Here is a 20,729-nt window from a genome sequence, read left to right as displayed (position 1 = left end):
AGAATTGTGTTGTGCTGCTTACGAGGTCCCCTGCTGTGCTTGACACCTCAACATAGTGGACTCTGGGGGTGAGCAATGTTGCGAGGTCCACAGCAGTCAGCCTCTCTGCTGAGAAGCAGGCCACTAATTCATTTAGACACAACCTGCATAAGATCAGCTGTGTGTGTGTTTTGACTCACGTGACGGATTTGGCTGAAATTTTGCAAACATTTGTCATGGATCCTCCTACCACCACTCTCCCGCCCTCCTCCACCGACTGGACATTTTGGAAAAGATCTGTTAAAAAAAAAAAGCTATTAAGAAAGTAAAAAAATACTGTTTTGGCTAAGTCCCCATTCATTTTCCCATAGAGAAAAAGTTAACATTTTGCTCCAGCGTACAGCCAAAAACGCTGGACGGAATTGGACTAGGTACGAAACAACTTAGCCACGAAGCGTTCAATCGAAGTGAGGTCTGGTGTTTTTCCACCCAGTAGTTCTTAAATATTTGACGTAGAAGAAGGTGCCCCTTCTCCCAAAATTATAGATATTTCTTCCACGGTGCTTTGGAGGAGAGTGGCTTGTCAGAAATGAGAAAGCTGTCCTTTTATTTGATGCTCTCAAACATTTTCAAAATATTTGCAAATATTTGATAATGAAAAGTTGAAAAATCCCTTTTGGAGGAGGAAACATTATTAAATGGCATCAGGATAGAGGTGGGGAGGGGGAAGAGGACACTGTGGTTTGGAGGCTAAGTTCAGAGATCGAATATGTTTGCATATCTAGGGTAATATTTGGGCTATTTTTCATTTTTTTTGTGCATATTTGGGGTTATGGTAGAAATTATGATCTGGCATGAAAGTGCATCACATGTATAATAACAGTGAATATTTTCAAAATATTCAGTTATTTGTAGTCCATTTCTAATATAACCGTGGTTATGGGAAAAACGTTTTTTTTTTAAAGAGTTAAAATATGAGATTAATACAAAAAAGTGTAATTGTACAGTGTTAGGCAGAATCCTGTGCAGTTCCCTTAGGGAGCACTACAGAAGATTAGGACTACAAGTGAGAGCAATAAATCCCCTTTGTTATCAGTCTGTACCACGTTGATTTAGTTGGTATAGTTGGTAGTTGTGGCTGAGCAGTCAGACTTATCTGAAGAGGGAGATGAGCAGTATTCAGGGTTTACACAATAAGCCCACAGTACTATGGCACAAGGAAACACTGACCAAAGCTTTGTATTAAAATGTATATATATATTTATTTTATACACTTCAAGTAAAACACATGTATCACAGTCAGCAAGCAAGTTAAAATAAGTCAAATAAAAATATACACACTCCCTAGTTAAATTGTAGACCAAGTGAACCAGAGTGAAAACTGAACAAATCGGCACAGTGAAAACCACACACAGGGGGTACTCTAGCAATTTCTCACAAGGGAGGGAAAGCACAAGTTATACAGAAATATCTTCTTACACACCCTAGCAACACTTCCCATAAGTTTGTGAACAAGTTTAGGCAAGGCAGTACTTTAGTATAAGGAATACTTAAATGAAAACCGAGCAAAATGGCACTTCACAAGTTTTAAAAAGGGGAAGAAAAAGGTGGTTATAAGAAGCAGGTGCACCAACACAGTTCTAGTTGAGAAGCAATCTAAAGAAGGCAGTTCTAACAAATGTAGCCAGAGTCAAAAGGCATGTCCCAGAGTCAGTGGTACAGGGCAAGGGCCCAGGAGCAAAATGTTCTTGTAGCTGCAGTCAAGTCTTTGGTTAACGATTTGAAAATGCGGTGCAGATGATGAAAAGACAATGTTAAAAGAGAGGGGCGGCCAACCCAACAGGTAGGTAAAGGATTTAAAACACCTTTAGCACTACCACGCAGAAAGGGCGGCCTGGCGGAACAGTGTACCTTTAAAATGAAGAAGTGGCTCCTGCGGTGGCGGTTGTTCCTGGTAGTTCCTGCAGTTCGGGGGATCCAGCAGTGGAAGAGAGGCTCTCATTGTGGAGGAAGGTTCGAGTTACTGCACTACCCAGGGATGAAACCAGCTGCGGTGCTGCCCGACGAATAAAAGGTACGCTCCTTTCAATCGCGGCCTGGGTGGACGGGTGCCTGGCTATCCGGCCTCCGAGTACTGGGTACTGGCGATTCGACCAAGGCAGGTCCAGGAAGGCGATTGGCAAACTGGTTGGCCCCACCAGTTCAAGGGAAGAAGGCTCTTGCAGATGAAGATCTTCTCTCGTTGTGTGGAGAAAAGTAGTGAGACGCTGCAGCAGGGCTTCACCGGTGGTGCAGTTGTTGCAGATGTCTTTGGCTTCTCTCCTCTTCGGCTTCTTAGTTCCCGTGGCGACGTCTTGCTCTTCCAGTCCTCAGGACCCTGCTTTTCTCCAGCATGGGGTCTGGCATGGATTCACATGCTCATGAATATTCCCCGTCGTCAGGCTGGGTATCCTCGGTAAAGAAAAAATCAGTATCAGTTTCGTTTCTGATCTGTCTTTCTTTGTAGTAACCAATCACTGATCTCTGGGTCATACTGCCCCCAGCCAATTACTGCCCTCTCCCTAAGCCCCGCCTCCGGCAGCCATCCTCAGATTTTTACCGCACGCTCAAGTGTTGGGAGTCCTCGTGTTTAGCTCTCGAGTTTTTTTTTTTACTGCGTTTTCACGCTTTTTCAGGAGATTTTCTCATTTTTTAGGTTTCATCGAGCATCAAGCTCCACCGTTTCTACTTCTGATAACGGGGACCCATTTCGGAATTCTTCTACGCCCCTCAAGGGTGAAGTTTTCGTCGAGTTTACACTTGTTCTTGGAGGATTCCGGAAGATCTGCGGCCTACCTCAACGGACATGGCCCAGGACAAGGGAAGCTCGACACCCGGATCCAAGCTGTTCAGGAACTGCCCTGGATGCGGATTATATAATGTTTTCAAGGAGGACGAGCATTCGCGATGTCTCTACTGCCTCCATGGGGACAAGACGCACGTGGAGAAGGACTGTGCGTTCTGCAAGAACCTTTCGGAACAGACCAAACAAGATCGTCGTTCCCGCCTCGCCTCCTGGCTGGAGAAGGGCACAGCAAGTGAGAAGGCGAACAAGAAGGTTGAGCGGGCTTCTAAGTCCTTTGAGGGCACCCCGGCGACGGGGGCCAAACAGAAGGCCAAGCTCCGCGAGTCCGCGGGCTCCGAGAGCGCCGATAGGTCGGGCTCTTCGGTTGCCAAGCAGGGCGCTACTTCCCCGGCACGTTCGACCACGAGCCAGCGCTGGTTCGGGGAAGAAGAAGTCCGAGAGCCCGGGTAGGCCGCTGGAGCGGACCCGGTCGATCTCGAAGGGGGAGCGAGGCGTTGACCCTCCCCTCAAGGCGAAGGCCCAGGACGCACCTAAGGTGGTGAGGGCCATGATCACTGGCTAAGGCCTCTACCGGAGTGGTCTCTGCGACCCTGGCGGAGCCGGCTGAGACTACGCCAATGGAAACGGCCTCTGGGCCCAGAGTATCCCTGCCGCCGCGGAGGGAATCCTCTTTCCAGCCCACCGCTAAGACCCCCGTGAAGCCCCCGGCTGCAAAAGAGGGGGGGGGCGGTGGCCGCTACAGACTCGGAATCAGCCTCTGAGGAGGAACTGGTGGAGACCGAGTGGGGCCGCAATGAAAGGTCCATAGGCCTCAACGAGAGGTTCATAAACCTCAACGAGAGGTTCGAGAAGGTTCGATCCCAGGGGACGGTCCCTGCTGACGTGATTGAAGATGGCGATGAGGAGGACGAACAGGGCCCAGGGGAACGGCCTTCACGTCCGTCGTAGCCATTGCCCGAGCCCCAGGATAGCTCGGCGGCCATTTTGTTGGCAATCCAATCCTTATGTACTGAGATAAGGACGAGATTACCACAGACCCCGATGGAGGATCCAGAACCAGGCCCGTCAGGAAACCCTCCGAACAAGCGGAGAAGAGTCCACCCCTCTCCGCCCTTCGTGCCCGCGAGGCTGGTGGACCCCTCATCCCCCTCGCCGGGAGAGGATACGGCGACGGATACGGCGACGGCGATGACACAGCAGACATCCCGTCGCCACCCCCCCGCGGGCATCCCCAGCCGACGAGGTTGGCTCTTTCCACGCCATGATAACCAGGGCATCCGAGCTCTTCCAGCTTTGCCCTGAAGAACAGAAAAAGGAGGGGGTTTCTGTACCAATGACGAGAGGCTAAGAGGAAGACGGTCCTCGCGGTGCCTTTACTCGACGACATCTGGGACGAGGGGCTTGCCGTCCTCAAGAACCCTGCCACGACACCCGCCAAGAGGGACAGGTACGAGAAGAAGTACCAAGTCCCCGATGCTGCCCCCTTGTGCCTCAGGGCCCAGCCCACGCTGGACTCGCTCGTCTCGGCAGCGGCTAAGAAGAAGGCAGCGGGCGCGGCGTCTTCAACTTCCACTTCCTCGCCGGACAGCGAGGGCAAGAAGTTGGACTCTATGGGGCGACTGGTCATCTCGTCGGCGGCGACGACGATTAAGGCGGCCAATGCCTTAGCGATCGTGGCCCGCTAAGACAGGGAGCTCTGGTTCAAGATAGCTCCCCTGCTAGATTTCCTGCCTGATGATAAAAGGGCCGAGGCCCTTGAAATTCTGCAGGAGGGCAAGGTGGCGTCGGATCACGCCATTACGGTGGCAACGGACATTGCCGATACCGGATTTCGCCAACTGGGCAACAGAGTTTGCCTCCGACGACGAGGATGGCTCAAGGCAACAGACTTTCGCCAGGACGTCCAGACCAGAGTGTTGGACATGCCGTTTGACGGCAACAACCTCTTTGGTAAGGCGGTGGATGAGTCTCTACAGGCCATCAAGACCGACTCGGAGACGGCCTGGGCCCTTGGAGTGCTTCAGCAGCGACGGCCCTTTCGGAGCGCTGGCGGCAGACAGGGTGCCTCCAAAGGATCCAGCGGTGGTTCCTCCTCCTACCGCCAGGCGGCCCCCTCCTCTTCCCAGGAGGCCTAAAGAGGTCGCGGCAAGCAAGGGGGTTCCCGCCGTCGTCACCAAGGAGGCCAAGGCGGCAAGGCCGCGTCCAAGCAAGACTGATCACCGAAGCACCCCAGTGGGAGGCCGACTGACGAAGTTCGTCAGCGTGTGGGAGTCCATCTCCACCGATCGTTGGGTGTTGGACACCCTGGCCAACGGGCACTCACTAGAATTCCTAAAGAAGTGCCCTCGCATTCCTCCCGTGGCCAGGAAGGAGAATCGCGTCCCTCAACTGCTGTTGGAGGTAAAGGCGATGCTCAAGAAAGGTGCCATCGAGCTCGTCCCCAGGAGGCTCCAGGGCTCCGGAGTGTACTCAAGGTACTTCCTCGTCAGGAAGAAGACAGGCGGTTGGCGCCTCATCCTAGACCTGCGTCGGTTAAACGAATACATCAAGGCGCAGAAATTCAGGATGGTCACCCTCCAGCACGTACTGGGACAGCTGGAGGAAGGCGACTTCCTATCGTCGCTGGACCTGGAGGATGCCTACTTCCACTTCCCCATTCTAGAAAGGCACAGGAAGTTCCTCAGGTTCGTGGTTCAAGGATGCCACTACCAATTCAGAGCCCTACCGTTCGGATTAAAGTCGGCACCCAGGGTTTTCACCAAGTGCCTGGCACCAGTGGCGGCGCGGCTGCACCTGCAGGGGATCCACGTATACCCCTACCTGGACGACTGGCTAATCCGGGCAAGGTCAAGGGAACTCGCCGTCAATCATACGGCGAGGACCGTCCGGTTGCTCACGGAGCTGAGGTTCTCCATCAACTACCCCAAATCCCACCTGGTTCTGTCACAAGTAGCACTGTTTTTGGGGGCGAAGCTCGATACAGCGGAGCAATTGGCCTCCCCTTCAGAGGAGAGAACCAAAACCATCCTGGGCAAGGTACGGCAATTGTTAGCCACGGACGTGGCCAGGGTGAGGTCCATCAAGTCCCTTCTCGGGATGATGTCCTCATGCATCTACCTTGTACCCCTTTGCAGACTTCGGATGCGTCCACTACAGGAGTTCCTCGACGCCCGCTGGGTTCAGGCGAGGGGCTGCTTCGAGGACAGGATCCCCCTCGACAAGGAGTTCCGTCGGACGATCCTATGGTGGGGCACCCGGGCTCACCTCACGACGGAAACGGACTTTCAAATCCCAGCGTTTCAGGAGACTGTGACTACGGACGCCTCTCTGGAGGGTTGGGGGGCCAACACCGGAGATCTCCACGCAAGAGGCCTTTGGCTCCCGGAGGAGAGGTCTCTTCACATCAACATCTTGGAGCTCCGTGCAGTGTTCTGGGCGCTCAAGTCGTTCCTCCCGTCCCTCAAGGACAAGGTGGTGAGGATCTTCACTGACAACACCACCACGATGTTCTACTTACGGAAGGAGGGAGGCACCAGATCCCCAGCCCTATCCAAGAAGGCCCAGGATCTGTGGCACAGGGCTGTCACCCAGGGGATGTTTCTGGTTCCCTTCCACCTGGCAGGAAAAAAAAAACACCATCGCCGACTCACTCAGCAGGGAGCTGCGCTCGTGCCACGAGTGGGAACTGCGCCAGGATCAGGTGGATCGACTCTTCCAACGATGGGGCAAACCCCAGATCGACCTGTTCGCGACGGCGACGGACTCCAAGTGCCAGAGGTTCGCCAGCAGGTTCCCACAGCCGAGGAGCATGGGCGATGCTTTCACATTCCCTTGGGACGGCCTGTTTCTATACGCGTTCCCTCCGTTGCCGTTGCTGCTCCGCCTCATCAGCCAGATGCAGGATGATCCTCGTCGCACCGGCGTGGCCGAGGCAGATCTGGTTCCCGGACCTTCTGGACTTGTCAACGTCCCCGCCAGTCAGGCTGCCGGCGGACGCGGATCTTCTCTCCAGAGAAGGAGGCGCCATTCTACACCACGACCCGCAGTCGCTGAACTTGCAGGCCTGGCTTCTGCAGCGCTAGAGTTTGGGGGGGTACGATATCCCGGCTGATTGCAGAGAGGTTCTTGCAAAGGCCAGGGCGTCCTCAACTCTCAAGTGTTACGGTCATAAATGGAAGAGGTTCTCTGTCTGGTGCCGTGCACAGAAGATTAATCCTCTGCGGATTACGGCCCCTCAAGTGCTGCCGTACTTACTGTCGCTGGCCAAAGCTGGAGTGGCTCACGCCTCCATAAAAATACATCTGGCTGCCATCTCCCGATATACCAGGACTACGGGACGGGCGTCCTTGTGGTCTCATCGCCTGGTAAAGGAATTTATGAAAGGACTATTCCGTTCATTCACGCCGGTGAAGGCTCCTGCCCCGGCGTGGGAACTTAATGCGGTGCTGACCAGGCTCATGGGAGCCCCATTTGAGCCTATGCAATCGGCGCCCCTGAAGTTCCTGTCATGGAAGACAGCGTTCCTCGTGGCCATCACCTCTGCACGACGAGTGGGAGAGATTCAGGCCCTATCTTGCAAGTCTCCATACTTGACTTTTCATGACACAAGGGTAGTGCTTAGGACACACCCCTCCTTCATGCCCAAGGTGCCGTCGGACTTCCACCTCAACGAGCCCTTGGTGTTACCAGTTTTCTTCCCGTCGCCTTCGACGCCGGCCGAGAGGACTTTGCACTCGCTGGATGTAGCCAGAGCACTGAAGTTCTACGTGGACCGCACAAGAGTTTTCGGAGGACGTCACGGCTATTCGTGAACTTTGGGTCTGTGAATCAAGGGAAGGCTCTCTCGAAGACTTCCATTTCCAGATGGCTCTCCGGCTGCATCATGCATTGTCACCGGTTGGCAAACCGACCGCTGCCCGGCCGTCCGAGAGCCCATTCGACCAGAGCGATCGCTGCTACAACGGCGTTCCTGTCTGGTGTACCCCTGCTGGACATCTGCAGAGCTGCTACGTGGACGCACACCTTCACAAGATTCTACTGCGTCGATCGGGACTCCAGGGAGGAGTCCAGGGTCGGCCTGGTGAGGAGGTAAGAGGAGGTGAGGAGGTAAGAGATGCTTAATGTTTAGTTGTTGTATTGCTTAATGTTGAGCCTGTTGCCACCTACCGTGGTTGTGCATGTGTATACTGCTATGTATTCTTTTATTCATGAGCATGTGAATCCATGCCAGACCCCATGCTGGAGAAGGAACAAGTTACTTACCTGTAACTGTTGTTCTCCAGCATGAGTCTGGCATGGATTCACATGCAAACCCTCCCACCTACCCCTCTGCGGCTCTTCACTTGGTCATACTGCCACTTGGCGTGCTACCAAATCTGAGGATGGCTGCCGGAGGCGAGGCTTAGGGAGAGGGCAGTCATTGGCTGGGGGCAGTATGACCCAGAGATCAGTGATTGGTTACTACTAAGAAAGACAGATCAGAAACGAAACTGATACTGATTTTTTTTTTACCGAGGATTCCCAGCCTGACGACGGGGAATATTCATGAGCATGTGAATCCATACCAGACCCATGCTGGAGAACAACAGTTACAGGTAAGTAACTTGTTCCTTATGCAAAAAGAGCCCCATTCATACAGCCTAGCTGTCACTCACACAGTGGAGTGGTCATCCTTGGAGGAAGACCCTCCAGCCTATCAGGATAGAGTGCAACATGGGTTGCTGAGGCAACCCTGTCCAGGGGTCCTACTCCCCCCTCCCACACAATGGACCCACCCCAGACTCAGTGGCGCCGAAAGGAGGGTTTCTTGGCGGAAGCCCACCAAAAGGACGAACAAAGGATCCCCGACCTGGGTTAGGAGTTTAGAGAAAGACACGAGAAAGAATTTATATTAAAGTTCTGGCAAATAAAACCTACCAGAGTAAAGTTAATATAAAAATTAACCGGCGGTATGTTAGAGGCTGTCAGAAAATGTTGTAGCCTCGAACAATGGGAAAATCCCATAGGAAAATATTCACGGTCGAATATTTACGGTAGTAACTACTGCCACCAGCCAGAAACTTTAAAGAGAGGGACTGTACGGTACCCTCTCGAAAATGAACACGGGGGAAAAATTAACCCCTTCCAGTACCTCCATAGTAAGATGGGTTGTACTGGTTTTGTTCAGAATGATTGACTAGTAAAGTCAATGGGGACTTTACATGCCCTGGGAGACAGTAGTCAGTCCCAGGGTATGGAGTCTATGTTTGGGGGTCGCTAGGACACCCCTGTGTCAATGCACGGCGGGTGCTGTGTAACACATGTGAATAAAGATGGTTCCTATGGGGTTGAGAAAATCCCACAGACATTAAACACAAAAATAGCCTAGAACACACATAGCACAAAATGCCTAAGAGTGGGAAAAAGAGTCTCACTCTTAGCAGGAGAAAAATACAAACCCTTCAAATCCAGCAAAGCTGCTGGGGGATTCTATAGGTAAGGGAAATTATCCATATAATGAGAATTCTCCCTAACATACAGCTAAAGTGAGGTGTGGGGTAACATGCCAAGGGGTGCAATATGGCCCTGGCCACTGAGCACGAAGGCCGTGCTCACTGGCCCGAGTGCCCTAAAGACATGTATAGTGGCCACTGGCCATCGCCGAAGGCCATGGTTAGTAGTGGGTCGGTAGTGGCCATTGGGCCCAAAAGACATGTATAGTGGCCACGGCTAGTGTGTCCAAAAGAAACCTTTCGGCCGGGACCACTGGTCATGGCTAGTGACCTGGTAGTGTTTTAAAATATACAGTGGGCATGAAAGACATTTCTAGTGGCAATGGCCATAGGCTGTGGCTACCTAGTGGATTCAAATTAAACATATTGGGGGAACATGTACAGTGGGCACAGCCGAAGGCCATGGCTAGCTGCCCGGTAGTGTTTTAAAATATACAGTGGACACTACCAAGCCACTAGCCATGGCCTTTGGCTGTGTTTTAAAATATACAGTGGGAACGAAAGACATTTATAGTGGCAATGCCCAAAGGCTGTGGATGATTCAAACTAAACATATTGGGGGGGAACATGTACAGTGGACACGGCCAAAGGCCATGGCTAGCTGCCCGGTAGTGTTTTAAATATGCAGTGGGGAGACCACCAGGGGGCGCACAGGGCTATGGCTGCCTGATGTGTAGCTCGGTACCCCGTGGAACGGCAAGAGACGATCCAGAGCTGAACCCAAGCAGAAAATTAATAAGTAAAACCATTGTGTGCAGAAGTATCGGGGATTGAATTGATGTGGACACGGGGGGGGGGAGGTGATAGAAATCACAAAACAAGAGGTCCGCCTATCCCCCCACCGGCCTCCGTAAACTGGCGCTCAACTCCTATAGGTGAAGTTCAAAGCCGCGCGGTTCCCCGGTGAGGAACACCAGCAGTGGAGGGGGACAGAGGAGACCTGAAGCTGCTCTCCGTGCCGCTGAGAACTATCACCAACACCTCCCGTCGATGAGTGAGACGTGCTGACATCAACCTCCAGAGGGACGGACATCAGTACCGGGAAGGAAACGAAGAACGCGAAGGAAAGGAGCAGAAAGAGCTTGCGCGCCAAGGCTGGCTCCACGAGGCTCAAGGGAACCCGGATCCGGTGAGGGGGAGCCCGCCCTAGAAAGTGTATGCAGGCGGAGCAGCGCGCTTCAGAAAAGCCCAACTTCAAAGGTGAGAGAAGCGGATAACCCGTGGGGGAGCCAGTACAATAACGAAACCGCGTGGGATATGGTGCACCCGCAGCGTAGAGACACAGGCAGGCATGGGGAGGAGCGGGGCAGGAGGTGCCACTGGGCCAAGGGGGATCCTGAGTAAAGAGGGGCTTGATGAGGCAGACCTGAGAAACTGACCCCCACCCGCCGCAGAAGAAGCCAACAGCTCTGCCCTACTGAGCACCTCTGGAGAGGTAACTCGCAAGCGGTGACCCACCGGACCTTCCTGGGAGACGAAAGCGGCCCAGGCCACAAGTGTGAGAGCGGATGCTGGGGCCCAAGCAGGAGAGTGGGCCTTAGGTGTGAAGTGCCCAGAATCAGGGCCGAGGGGGGATCTCCAGTGACTGGGGAGGCACAAACCTCGGATCACCTACCCACTAGAAGGGCAACTCCCAAACACAAGGAGGACGTGCTTAGAGGGGACACAAGCCTTGAGAGCGAAGGCCATGACCACCCAGGGGGGGCAATAAAATTAGAGACATAAGGAAAGGATTAACGGAGTCGGCTGGACCGGTGGGCTGGGCACACCTGAAGCGCTGGGATCTCACGCGGGAAGTACTGGGTGAGGTGAGACAACTGAGAAGGGCTTGGCCGCCAGGGTGAAGGGGAGAGGCTGAGGAGCAAACCAGCTAGTGCCTCACAAGGAGAATTGAGGCCCCCCTTGTTAGAGAAAAGCGGGATAGTGAACGATAAAGCCACACAGGGTCAAGTCCAGGTGATAGAATAAAGAGATTCCCCCCCTAACACTCTCTGTGGACAGCACCTAGCCCCCAGGAGGGCGAATGCCTACGCAGAACCCACAGAAGCAGAGCAGCTGCCAGAAGAGACATACAGAAAGGAATACGGACTTGATCTGAATAAGAAAGGTCGCCAGGCACAGACTGCAGCCCCTTGGTGTCCGGCACAGCCATCTGAAAACAACTGCCCTGGAGGAGATGAAACATAAAGGGGGCGCCCAGACAGTGGGGGCCATCAGCAAGCTACACCAATACAGAAGAGCATACTGGGGGAGCGGGAAAGCGCGCAGTGCGACAAGGTGACGGTGGCTGCGGCGGCCACTAAGGATGACATTGCGGGGATCTTGGCCGAAATCAAGGAGCTGAAGTCAGACATCCAGACTTCCATCACTGAAATTCGAGGGAAAGTAGAGCAAATAGAAGGTAAAGTGGAAAACCTTGATAACAACCAGCTTAATGTAGATCTCCTGGAGATGAAACTTAGCGCTAGAATGACTAACATTGAAACGGTTGGACAGACATTTTGGGTCACAGGGGAACGAAGAAGGGAGGAGTGGGAATCCTCTTAGGTAAGCGGCTCAGTCTGGAGAATCTGTTAAGCGAACCATCAATGGAAGGCAGACACCTAATAATTCAGGGCGAATGGGAGGCTGCACGGTTCGTGCTTGTAGCGGTATATTCCCCCAATCAAGGTCAGGGCCAGTTCAATGAGGAAGCACTATCCTCCCTTGGGGGCAGCAGAGAAGATCTGGTTATGGTGGGGGGGAGACTTCAATGCCTGGACTGACCCCCAAATGGACAGGCAGCAGATGAAGATGTTGACCGAGAGCGTCCCGAAGGAGGAGGCCAGTAGATTCTGGGCCACTCTGAAGGGCGAGGGGTGAGAGATATATGGCGGTCTTGCAACCCCAGAAAGAGGGGATACACTTTTAAATCAGAGGTGCACAACACCTTCACGAGGATCGATTATCTGTTAATCAACAGTGATAGTGAAACCAGGGTACACAACTGTACAATACGCCCAGTAGCATGGTCCGACCATGATATGGTAATCCCTACCTTAGAAATTGAGGGGATGGGCCGCAGAGAAACCAGGTGGAGAGGTAACGACGCCCTATGGCGGGATAAAATCTATGACCACGAACGGTGCTCAGCAATAGATGAGTACTTCCAAATCAATGATAATGGGATGGTGGATGGTAACACGGTATGGGAGGCGGCCAAAGCGATGTGGAGGTGCCATATCATGAAGGAGAGGGCGAGACGTAAGAGGGAACCTAAAATCCTTGAAGAGAAACTAAGGGGGGAAATCGTAGAATTAGAAGGGAGATTGCATGCCCAAGGGGTGTAACGGGAGGAACACCTAGTTACCCTCAAAAGAAAACAGGAAAACCTGAGAGTCATGGGGATGGGTGAGGTCATTAGAAGGTTAAAGATCTTGAAGCAGACCTTCTACGAAAAGGGGGGATCAGGCGGGCAGAATGTTGACTGCCAGGCTCAGAGCCCAAAGAACAGAAAGAGGGGTGCAAGAGATCCAAACAGAGGAAGGGGAGCTGGTGCGCTCGCCGGGGGAGATAGCAGAGCAGTTTGCCGACTTTTATGGCAGCCTCTACACAACGAGGGTCATAAGGCTATCAGGGAGATGGAGGAATACATAGAGGCTGCAGGCCTGACGCGTATCAGAGACACAGAGCGGCCCTCCTTGGAGGCGGACATTACCTCAGAGGAGGTTAAGGGCCAATAAAGAGGCTGTCTCCCAGGGGAGGATGGATTCACCATGGGTTTCTTCAAACACTTCGCTGGCAGTCTTGCCCCCCACATGGCCACTTTGTTCAACCGCATGAGGGAGTGGGGCTGTGCCCCACCCTCATTCTCAACAGCACATATTATAGTCATCCCCAAGGGAGGAAGGGACCCCACAAGTTGTAAATCATACAGACCGATATCCCTCCGGAAAGCTGACACGCAAATATAGACCAGAGTGCTCGCCACCTGTATGGAGGACATCATTCCCAGCCTGGTGCACCCGGACCAGGTGGGCTTCATAAAGGACAGGCATTGGCTGACGCGATGAGGAAGACCCTGGATATAATGGAACACACTGCAGGAATCGAAGGGAGCCACACCCTCCTCAGCATGGACTCCAAAAAAGCATTTCGACAGGGTGGAGTGGGAGTTTGTTTGGGCTTTGCTGAGGAACATGGACTTTGGCGATATGCTCATAAGAGGGATACAAGCTCTATACAGAAATCCAAAGGGAAGGGTTGTGGTGAACAACAAAACATCAAGGGCGATTGTCTTAACGAGGGGTACCAGGCAGGGGTGTCACCTCTCCCTGCTTTTGTACCTCCTTTCCATCAAACCACTAGTCAATAATATCAGAAAAGAGAGGGAAATCGGAGGAATAACAATAGGAGAAGAGGAGTACAAACTTGCAATGTTTGCGGATGATATCCTCCTGTATCTGTCGAGCCCTCAGTCTGATATACCAAAAGTCTTGCAAACAATTCGAAAATTCGCCCAGTGTGCAGAGCTAAAAGTCAATGTGGCTAAATCGTCGATTTTCCTCTACAAAGCCCTGGAACACCAAGACCACAGGTCCACCACCATGAGCGGGATCCCGATTGTGTATAGCTCTGTCAGATACCGGGGAATTAACATCTCAAGATCCACAGAGGGGCTCTATGAATCCAAACTACCTCCCTTGCTCACAGAAATATCCTAGGACCTTGAGAGATGGCCCAAACTAACAATCTCTTGGCAGGGATGGTTGAGTGCCTTAAAAATGGTGGTGCTCCCTAAGTTGCTATATCAATATCAAATGCTGCACATCGCTATCCCTGGCTTGCACTTCATGGAAATAAAAAGGATGATCCTTAAGTTCCTGTGGCAGGGTAAAAAACAGAGGGTTTTGTACTCCACGCTGACGCAACCAAAAGAAGTGGGGGGAACTGGGTTACCAAACATGTACGCTTACTACAGAGCAGCACAGCTCAGGGCCATAATCCCACATCTGCGAGGGGACAAACAGAAACAGGGGTGAACATCTAAAATCACAGATTGAGACCGGTTTCTCTAGGAGAATGGCTATGGGCCCCAAGGAAATCCTTCCCAAACAGTGTCATTAACCATTTCGCTATGGGGTCTCTGTTGCGTCTGTGGTGGAATAAAGGATTTCACTACGTGGCCATCCCCCAGGAGCTGTATCTGGGCCCCGCCGATCCGGAATGACATTGCAAATCCACAAAGATTTCAGAGTTGGTATGATGCCGGGCTCGAAAGAGTGGGCCAGCTAATAAAGCCACAGGGATGCATGAAAATCCAGGATCTGGAGGCTGGCCTCCAAATAGGGCCTCTGAGGTGTTTAAATTTCTGCAACTAAAGGGAAGCCTAACGGCGGCGAAATCGAAGGAAAGTCTGGTGCGGGAGCTCACCCCATTTGAGAAAATCCTGAGTGAGTCAGCCCACACTAAAGGGCTCATCTCAAATCTGTATGCTGTGCTCCTCAACATGAGAGGGCCCAAAACGGAAGGACTATGGAAAAGATGGGGGGAAAAAGACATGGGCCCACTGATGACAGATGCCCTGTGGTCAAAGATGTGCAGGTCGGCACACAAAATGGCTATCTCTGCCCAATACAAACTTCACAGACTAAAATTGCTACATAGGTGGCAGTTTGACCCCCTAAGACTATCTAGGATGTTTGCTCAGACAATCCCGATGTTCTGGAGAGGGTGTGAAAATCAGGCCGACTATTGGCATATGAAGTGGGCCTGTCCCAAGTCGCAAGCATATTGGAAGGAGGTCCTGGCATGGATCAGGAATATTGAGGGGTTCCCCCAGGAATTGGACCCGATGCTGGTCCTTTTCAGCCTGGAGCGACAGGACGATTGTTGGAAGAGACTGCCCCACATGACTCACTTCCTGTTGCTCGCGGCAAGGGCCTGCATCACTATTAGAGGGAAACTACATACTCTTCCAACAGAAGCCACCTGGGCAAGGAAAGCCATGGACCTGTACGACATGGAAAACATCACTGGGCTCCTTCTGGACATTGCGCTTGGCAGGGAAATGAGTGGGCTCCCTTCCTGGAAGCCTACAGAGATCTAACTCCCAGCTGCCTGGTGGTTGATCCCAAATGATCTTGCATGGGTGACTTAGAGAAATGGTAGATGCTTCCCATCCGAACACTAGGGGGATGGGGTCGGGGGGGGCGGAAGGGAGGGTAGGGTGGAAAAGGGGGAAATGTTTCGGATTGGTTGTTTTTCTTTTTCGATTAATGACCATGTGTTTTATTGACACTGTAGTTTGGTTGAAAAATGCTTAATAAAATCAAATTAAAAAAAAAAAATATATATATATATATATATATATATATATATATATATATATATATATATATATATATATGCGCAGTGGCCATGGCCAAAGGCCGTGCTCACTGACCAGGGCCTACGACCCTGGCTAGTGTGCCCGATAAAGAAATGTATAGTGACAACGGCCAAAAGCCGTTGGCACATAGTGAATTCAAATTGAAAATATTGGAACTTGTACAGTGGACACGGCCAAAGGCCATGGCTACTGGCCCAGTAGTGTTCTAAAATATACAGTGGGCACGGCCGAAGGCTGTGCTCACTAGCCTGGGGCCAAGGCCCTGGTTAGTGGGCCCAAAAGACATGTATAGCAGCCATGGCCAAAGGCCATGGTTACCTAGTCGGTTCAAAAGAAACCTAGTGGGGTAACATGTACAGTGGACGTGGCTGAAGGTAAAACAAAAACAAAAAAAAAACGATGCTATAACAAACCCTTAAAATGCACTGAAAAAACCTTAGTTAAGGTGCAGCCAAGTTGCACAGATTTAACGCATCAAAACCCTTGAAATGCAGCGGATGTAGGAAGTCATGATCAGCTTAACTCGACGTGTTCCCATTGCAAAGCCCATGAGGCACATACATATTATAAGAGAATGACATACAAAATCGGATTATGGGGGATATGGCATTGCGGGGGACATCAACGGGAACGCGTTGAGTTAAACTGGTCCTGACTTCCCACATCCACTGAATTTCATGAATTTGTATGTTATTCGCTACATAAACTGTCATTGGTATTTTGCTGGCTCGGCCTGGATTTGAATCTTGGAGCCAAGCCAGGCCCTCTGCTTTGGCTCTACCCATGCATTTTCTGTCTTCCCCACCTCTGTTCATAGGCACCTGTTGGGCGAGGAGTGTAAGTATACCTGTAAAATTACAAACCTTCCAAACAAAAGGGTAACAAGTAGGACTGAATAAATTAATTGCACTTAATATAGGACACCTTGCAGGCTCCTGAGTCTGATGCTTCTTGTGGCAAATTTTATGAATATCGCTGTATGCAAACCAGTAAAGTTAGCTATCCACAGCCAAACTCTAGGTGCGGCGTGTAAGCAGGCTATGTTATGCTTTCCTCTTTTTTTTTTACTCTTAACCCTACTTGATGCCTCACTGGAAGTGTCAGTCATCCCGTTCTACATTCGCCCCCTTTATCATGGGAATGATGTACAGTCCTGGTCTCTTAAAGAAGCCATGTACATGGAGTTATGACAGTCCCCCTCTGTGAGAAAGGCCAGAGTGTACCCTGATGCCATGTCTTGTTTTTCTGTCTCCCTTTATCTCCCATAGAAGCATCTGAACACCAAAGATATGGAGTCATTGGGGCAGCTGGCACGCAGTGAGTGGAAGCAGGTATGGAAAAGAGATCCCATTTATTTCTGTGGTGTGACTTCTGGCCAGTATCGTGCCAGTGAATCGGTCCTTCGCCAGCCGGAAAATGCATTAGAGCATATGCCCATCAAGGCCATACCTTTCGGTAAAGTAGGCAGCCAAATCTAGGGCTGAAGCTGTGTTTTAACTCTTAGGGGTGCATTTCCCCAAATGGAGTCTTGCAACCCCAGAAAAAACTCCTTAACCCAGATGTGCACATTGTACAGGCAATGTGATTTGGGAGATCAGAGGAGCCACATTGAATATCCAAAGCTGATGTGGCTTTCCATGACCATTTAATGTAAACATGCCTGCTAAATCATAGGGGCATTTAAAATAGAAGTTGAAGATTTGGATAGATTGACTCCTCATATGCACTTATCTGCATAGTACTGAACAGGGTCTGGGTGAAAGCTGGGTTTATAGTCATTCCATCGACAGCCAAAGCATCTAATGCCAGACCATTTAAAAAATAAATTTAAAAAGCCCCCTCACCCTCCTTTTTTTAACCTTTAAAGCTCATTTTTATTAAACTAAACCCTTTACCCTCTAAAGAAATGCATTAGGTGTTTTTTTTTAATGCATTTTTTAGATGGTATGGCTGTCGATGCTTTGGTTGTCGATGCAATGACCGGATACCAGAAGCTGCATTACCAAAGCCAACAGTTTTGGCTTTTGTGTAGGCATCGGATGGGCATTAGCAAGGCACTGCCATTTTGTGTACTACCTGGCCATAAAATGGCAACATTTGGCAAATGGGTTGAGTACCTGGATTTAGGATGTAATTTTCTGGTAAATGTGCACGAACCAAAACCTTTGGCATTGCTAATACTCGTTTTTAACAGGACTTCATTGCCAGGAATGTCTGTGAGGGCACCCATATTGCTTGCAAATCAAGTCGCTGTAGATACAGTTGATTACACCATTTTTATTGCACCAGGAGCTCATGTACTGCTGTTATTAATACATTAACTCTCAGAAGATTGCTTAGAAATAATACTAGCAGGCTCAATACAGCACAAAGTCTGATCTTGCTGCCAGGCTGAGCTAGCTCAAAGAGTTCCCAGGATGGGATTTTTTAGGCATGGTGGGGGACAGTTAGTGGGTGGAAACGGCCGTAGGGAATTGCACGTCCATGGGCAGTCAATTGGTGGGCAAAAAGCCAAACAACCATAAGTGGGTTGTCCATCATCATGAACCCATAGACGTGGGCCCTTTAAAACGAGGTGGCAATACTTCTAGATGGACGGGGATGCAGAATTTACCCAAACATCAATTATCGAAACCAACTCAGGAAGTTGGCAAAACGTTGTTCTGTTTTATTTGCAATTAGGGAGGTTACAACGGACATCATCCGAAGTTCGCTCGAGCTCTCAATACATTTCAGAAAAAACATAACTTTTATAGTCAACATTCGTCATCACTGACGTCACACTACGTGGCCAACTACAAAAACCTATTGGAGGATGTAATAGGCTTACAAGGAACATCTAAGTATACATTCCATACTAATGGGGGTAGTGATTGGGTCTCTAACATCAGGTGGACAACTAAGCCCTCCTCTAGTGCAAGTCATCTTCATAAAATACACAACGATTCATTGGTTACACAAACTATAGGGCTCTTTGATATGTGGCCCTCTACAATTGGTTAGCACGCTTGTACCCTTCTGGAATATTCCACACGCTAGCAGTATGCAGGCTACCAACCCAGGTGCTGGGAGGGTCGGCATGGTCACGCCTCCCCACTTTATTAGCCCAACATTTATCATCACTCTTGCAGTTTGCCATTCAATTAAGGCTTTGAACTTGGCCTTGCAAAAGCTGTCTGTGCCTGAGAATAAAAAGGAGTATGGCATGGTCTTATCTTCTAGTTTCGATGTAGCTCGACCCAATGTCTATTTCCATCTGACCATGTGACTGGAGACCATGTTCTCGAGCTCTTTGCTGCCTATACTACTATTAAATGATGAACTCTTGACTCCCTCAGTGTTTTTCCATTTCACCTCAAACAGAAGTTTGTTTCTTTCTCACGTTCATTGAAACTACTTGATGGACAACCAGGCTTACAGTGGCCTCGACTCTTGGTGCTGAGCCACCCAGTCCTTTCTTGAATTGCTCCTTCGCCATTAGCTGTTTTCCAACTGCGCCACACTGAAAACCTTTCCAATCATGGTGTTTCAAGCCTTGCTAAAGTGCATCGTGGAACATCCAGGTTCTATACATTCCAATGTATATACATTGGCACATCGCTGCAAACCATTCACTACGTAGCCAGCCTTACAATCACTTTGTCTGCTTGCGTTACTGCATCTGTACAACTGTAAAATGACTTTGCATTTTCTTCAGCGTTTCTTTGCATGAGCATCTTCATCTCGAGCCCGAAATGTTGCTCATCCTTGACACCTCCTCTACAGATTTTATAGAATGTTTATGTTCTTCCGTCTTGCGTATCTTTTCAGGTTGCGTCAGTTCTGCTTCACGTGACATCACCAATCTTCTTTCTTGCTCACTCTCCTACTTCTTCCGGAACTTCTTCCAAAAGAACGTTCTTTCTTCGTGCATGCATATATACGTTTTTCTCAATGGATGCCTCGTTTCAAGGATTCTTTGCGGTACAGGCATTCTTACTGCAACTGCATGTGTTGCAATTTCCGGTTCCCAACATATAGGCAAAATGGGGGTGGAGCTTCTGGTAGGGGTACATGGCTCCTCCTCTACAATCACATCCCATCTCCCTCTAATCTATATTCTATTGCAAGAGTTTCTTTTAATAGGTGTCACTTAAGTGCCACGTTATAGCTCAAATTATAAAGTAGGCCAGTGGCGAGATGTGAGAATTTGCCTCAAGTGAAAGAAGGGGGTAGTAGAGAGGTAATGGCACATATTCCCTATACAATGGGGGGGGCGGAGTGTGCATGAGTGGGGTTGGGGGTCTTTTGTGACACTGTAATTGTGACTTTCTCCTCAGGAAATCTTGTCAGTTATCCTGAGAGCTGACGGCAGCTGGAAGACTAGATTGGCAAAACTCTGGACCGAGGAACAGAAGACTGAACTTCTGAAAGCCACTGGGGCCCAGTCTGGCGACACCCTCCTTCTGGCTGCCGGCGAGCATGGGGACGTGGTAAGTGAGGGGCTCGCCCATTTCTGACCGAATAAGGAGTCTCTTTCAAGCCAATGAAATGTTTACATTCAAAACCATGAAAATGGGGTTGATGTAGGATTTGCTGGTAGATGAGGACTGCCAGGTTAGTCCATTGCCCCCCATTTAATGCATAATCACACACCGACGGTACATGGTCTGCAGCTTTACTCTTGGTTGCACATTACAGTCCTCTGTTTCTGCCACAGTGCGTTTTAGATTTATTTCCGTTTTTGGTCTCTGCAATGTCTGCTTTGGTGGCTGGTTTAGCCAAAAAGAAATGCTTGCAAGCACTGGTCCAGCATCTTTTGACTTATTCTAGTAGTAATTTTGCCCCCATTGTACATGCTTGCTTGTTCTACTTAGTGTACGAAAATATTATGTGACTTTTGTATAGCTTGCTGCACATTGCAGTGCAACAGAAGGCCAATAAATAACACTACACATTGTGATTGCAGGCAATGAAAATTGTTGACATAGCTGAAACATTATGTTTAGTGGTTTTGTGTATTGGGTGCAGCGTGCTCTGTGATTTTTAATACATGATGGCTGGG

At 50.2% G+C, this 20,729-nt stretch overlaps 1 protein-coding gene across 3 annotated transcripts in view; it reads left to right on the top strand.

The window, feature by feature from the left end:
• The window catches only part of DARS2 (aspartyl-tRNA synthetase 2, mitochondrial), a 530,183-nt gene that overhangs the window by 327,857 nt on the left and 181,597 nt on the right, over nt 1-20,729 (top strand). For all 3 annotated transcript variants that reach the window (XM_069641110.1, XM_069641109.1, XM_069641111.1), the window contains 2 exons: nt 16,954-17,016; nt 20,005-20,157. In XM_069641110.1, coding sequence (XP_069497211.1) covers nt 16,954-17,016; nt 20,005-20,157 — 216 coding nt within the window. The remainder of the gene's footprint in view (nt 1-16,953; nt 17,017-20,004; nt 20,158-20,729) is intronic.

The sequence above is a fragment of the Ambystoma mexicanum genome, chromosome 1q (genome assembly GCF_040938575.1).
Source record: "Ambystoma mexicanum isolate Mex_15411 chromosome 1q, UKY_AmexF1_1, whole genome shotgun sequence".
NCBI classification, from domain to species: Eukaryota; Metazoa; Chordata; class Amphibia; order Caudata; family Ambystomatidae; genus Ambystoma; species Ambystoma mexicanum.
The sequence above is the reverse complement of the archived record's forward strand: the minus strand, read 5'-3'. Positions and strand labels throughout refer to the sequence as shown.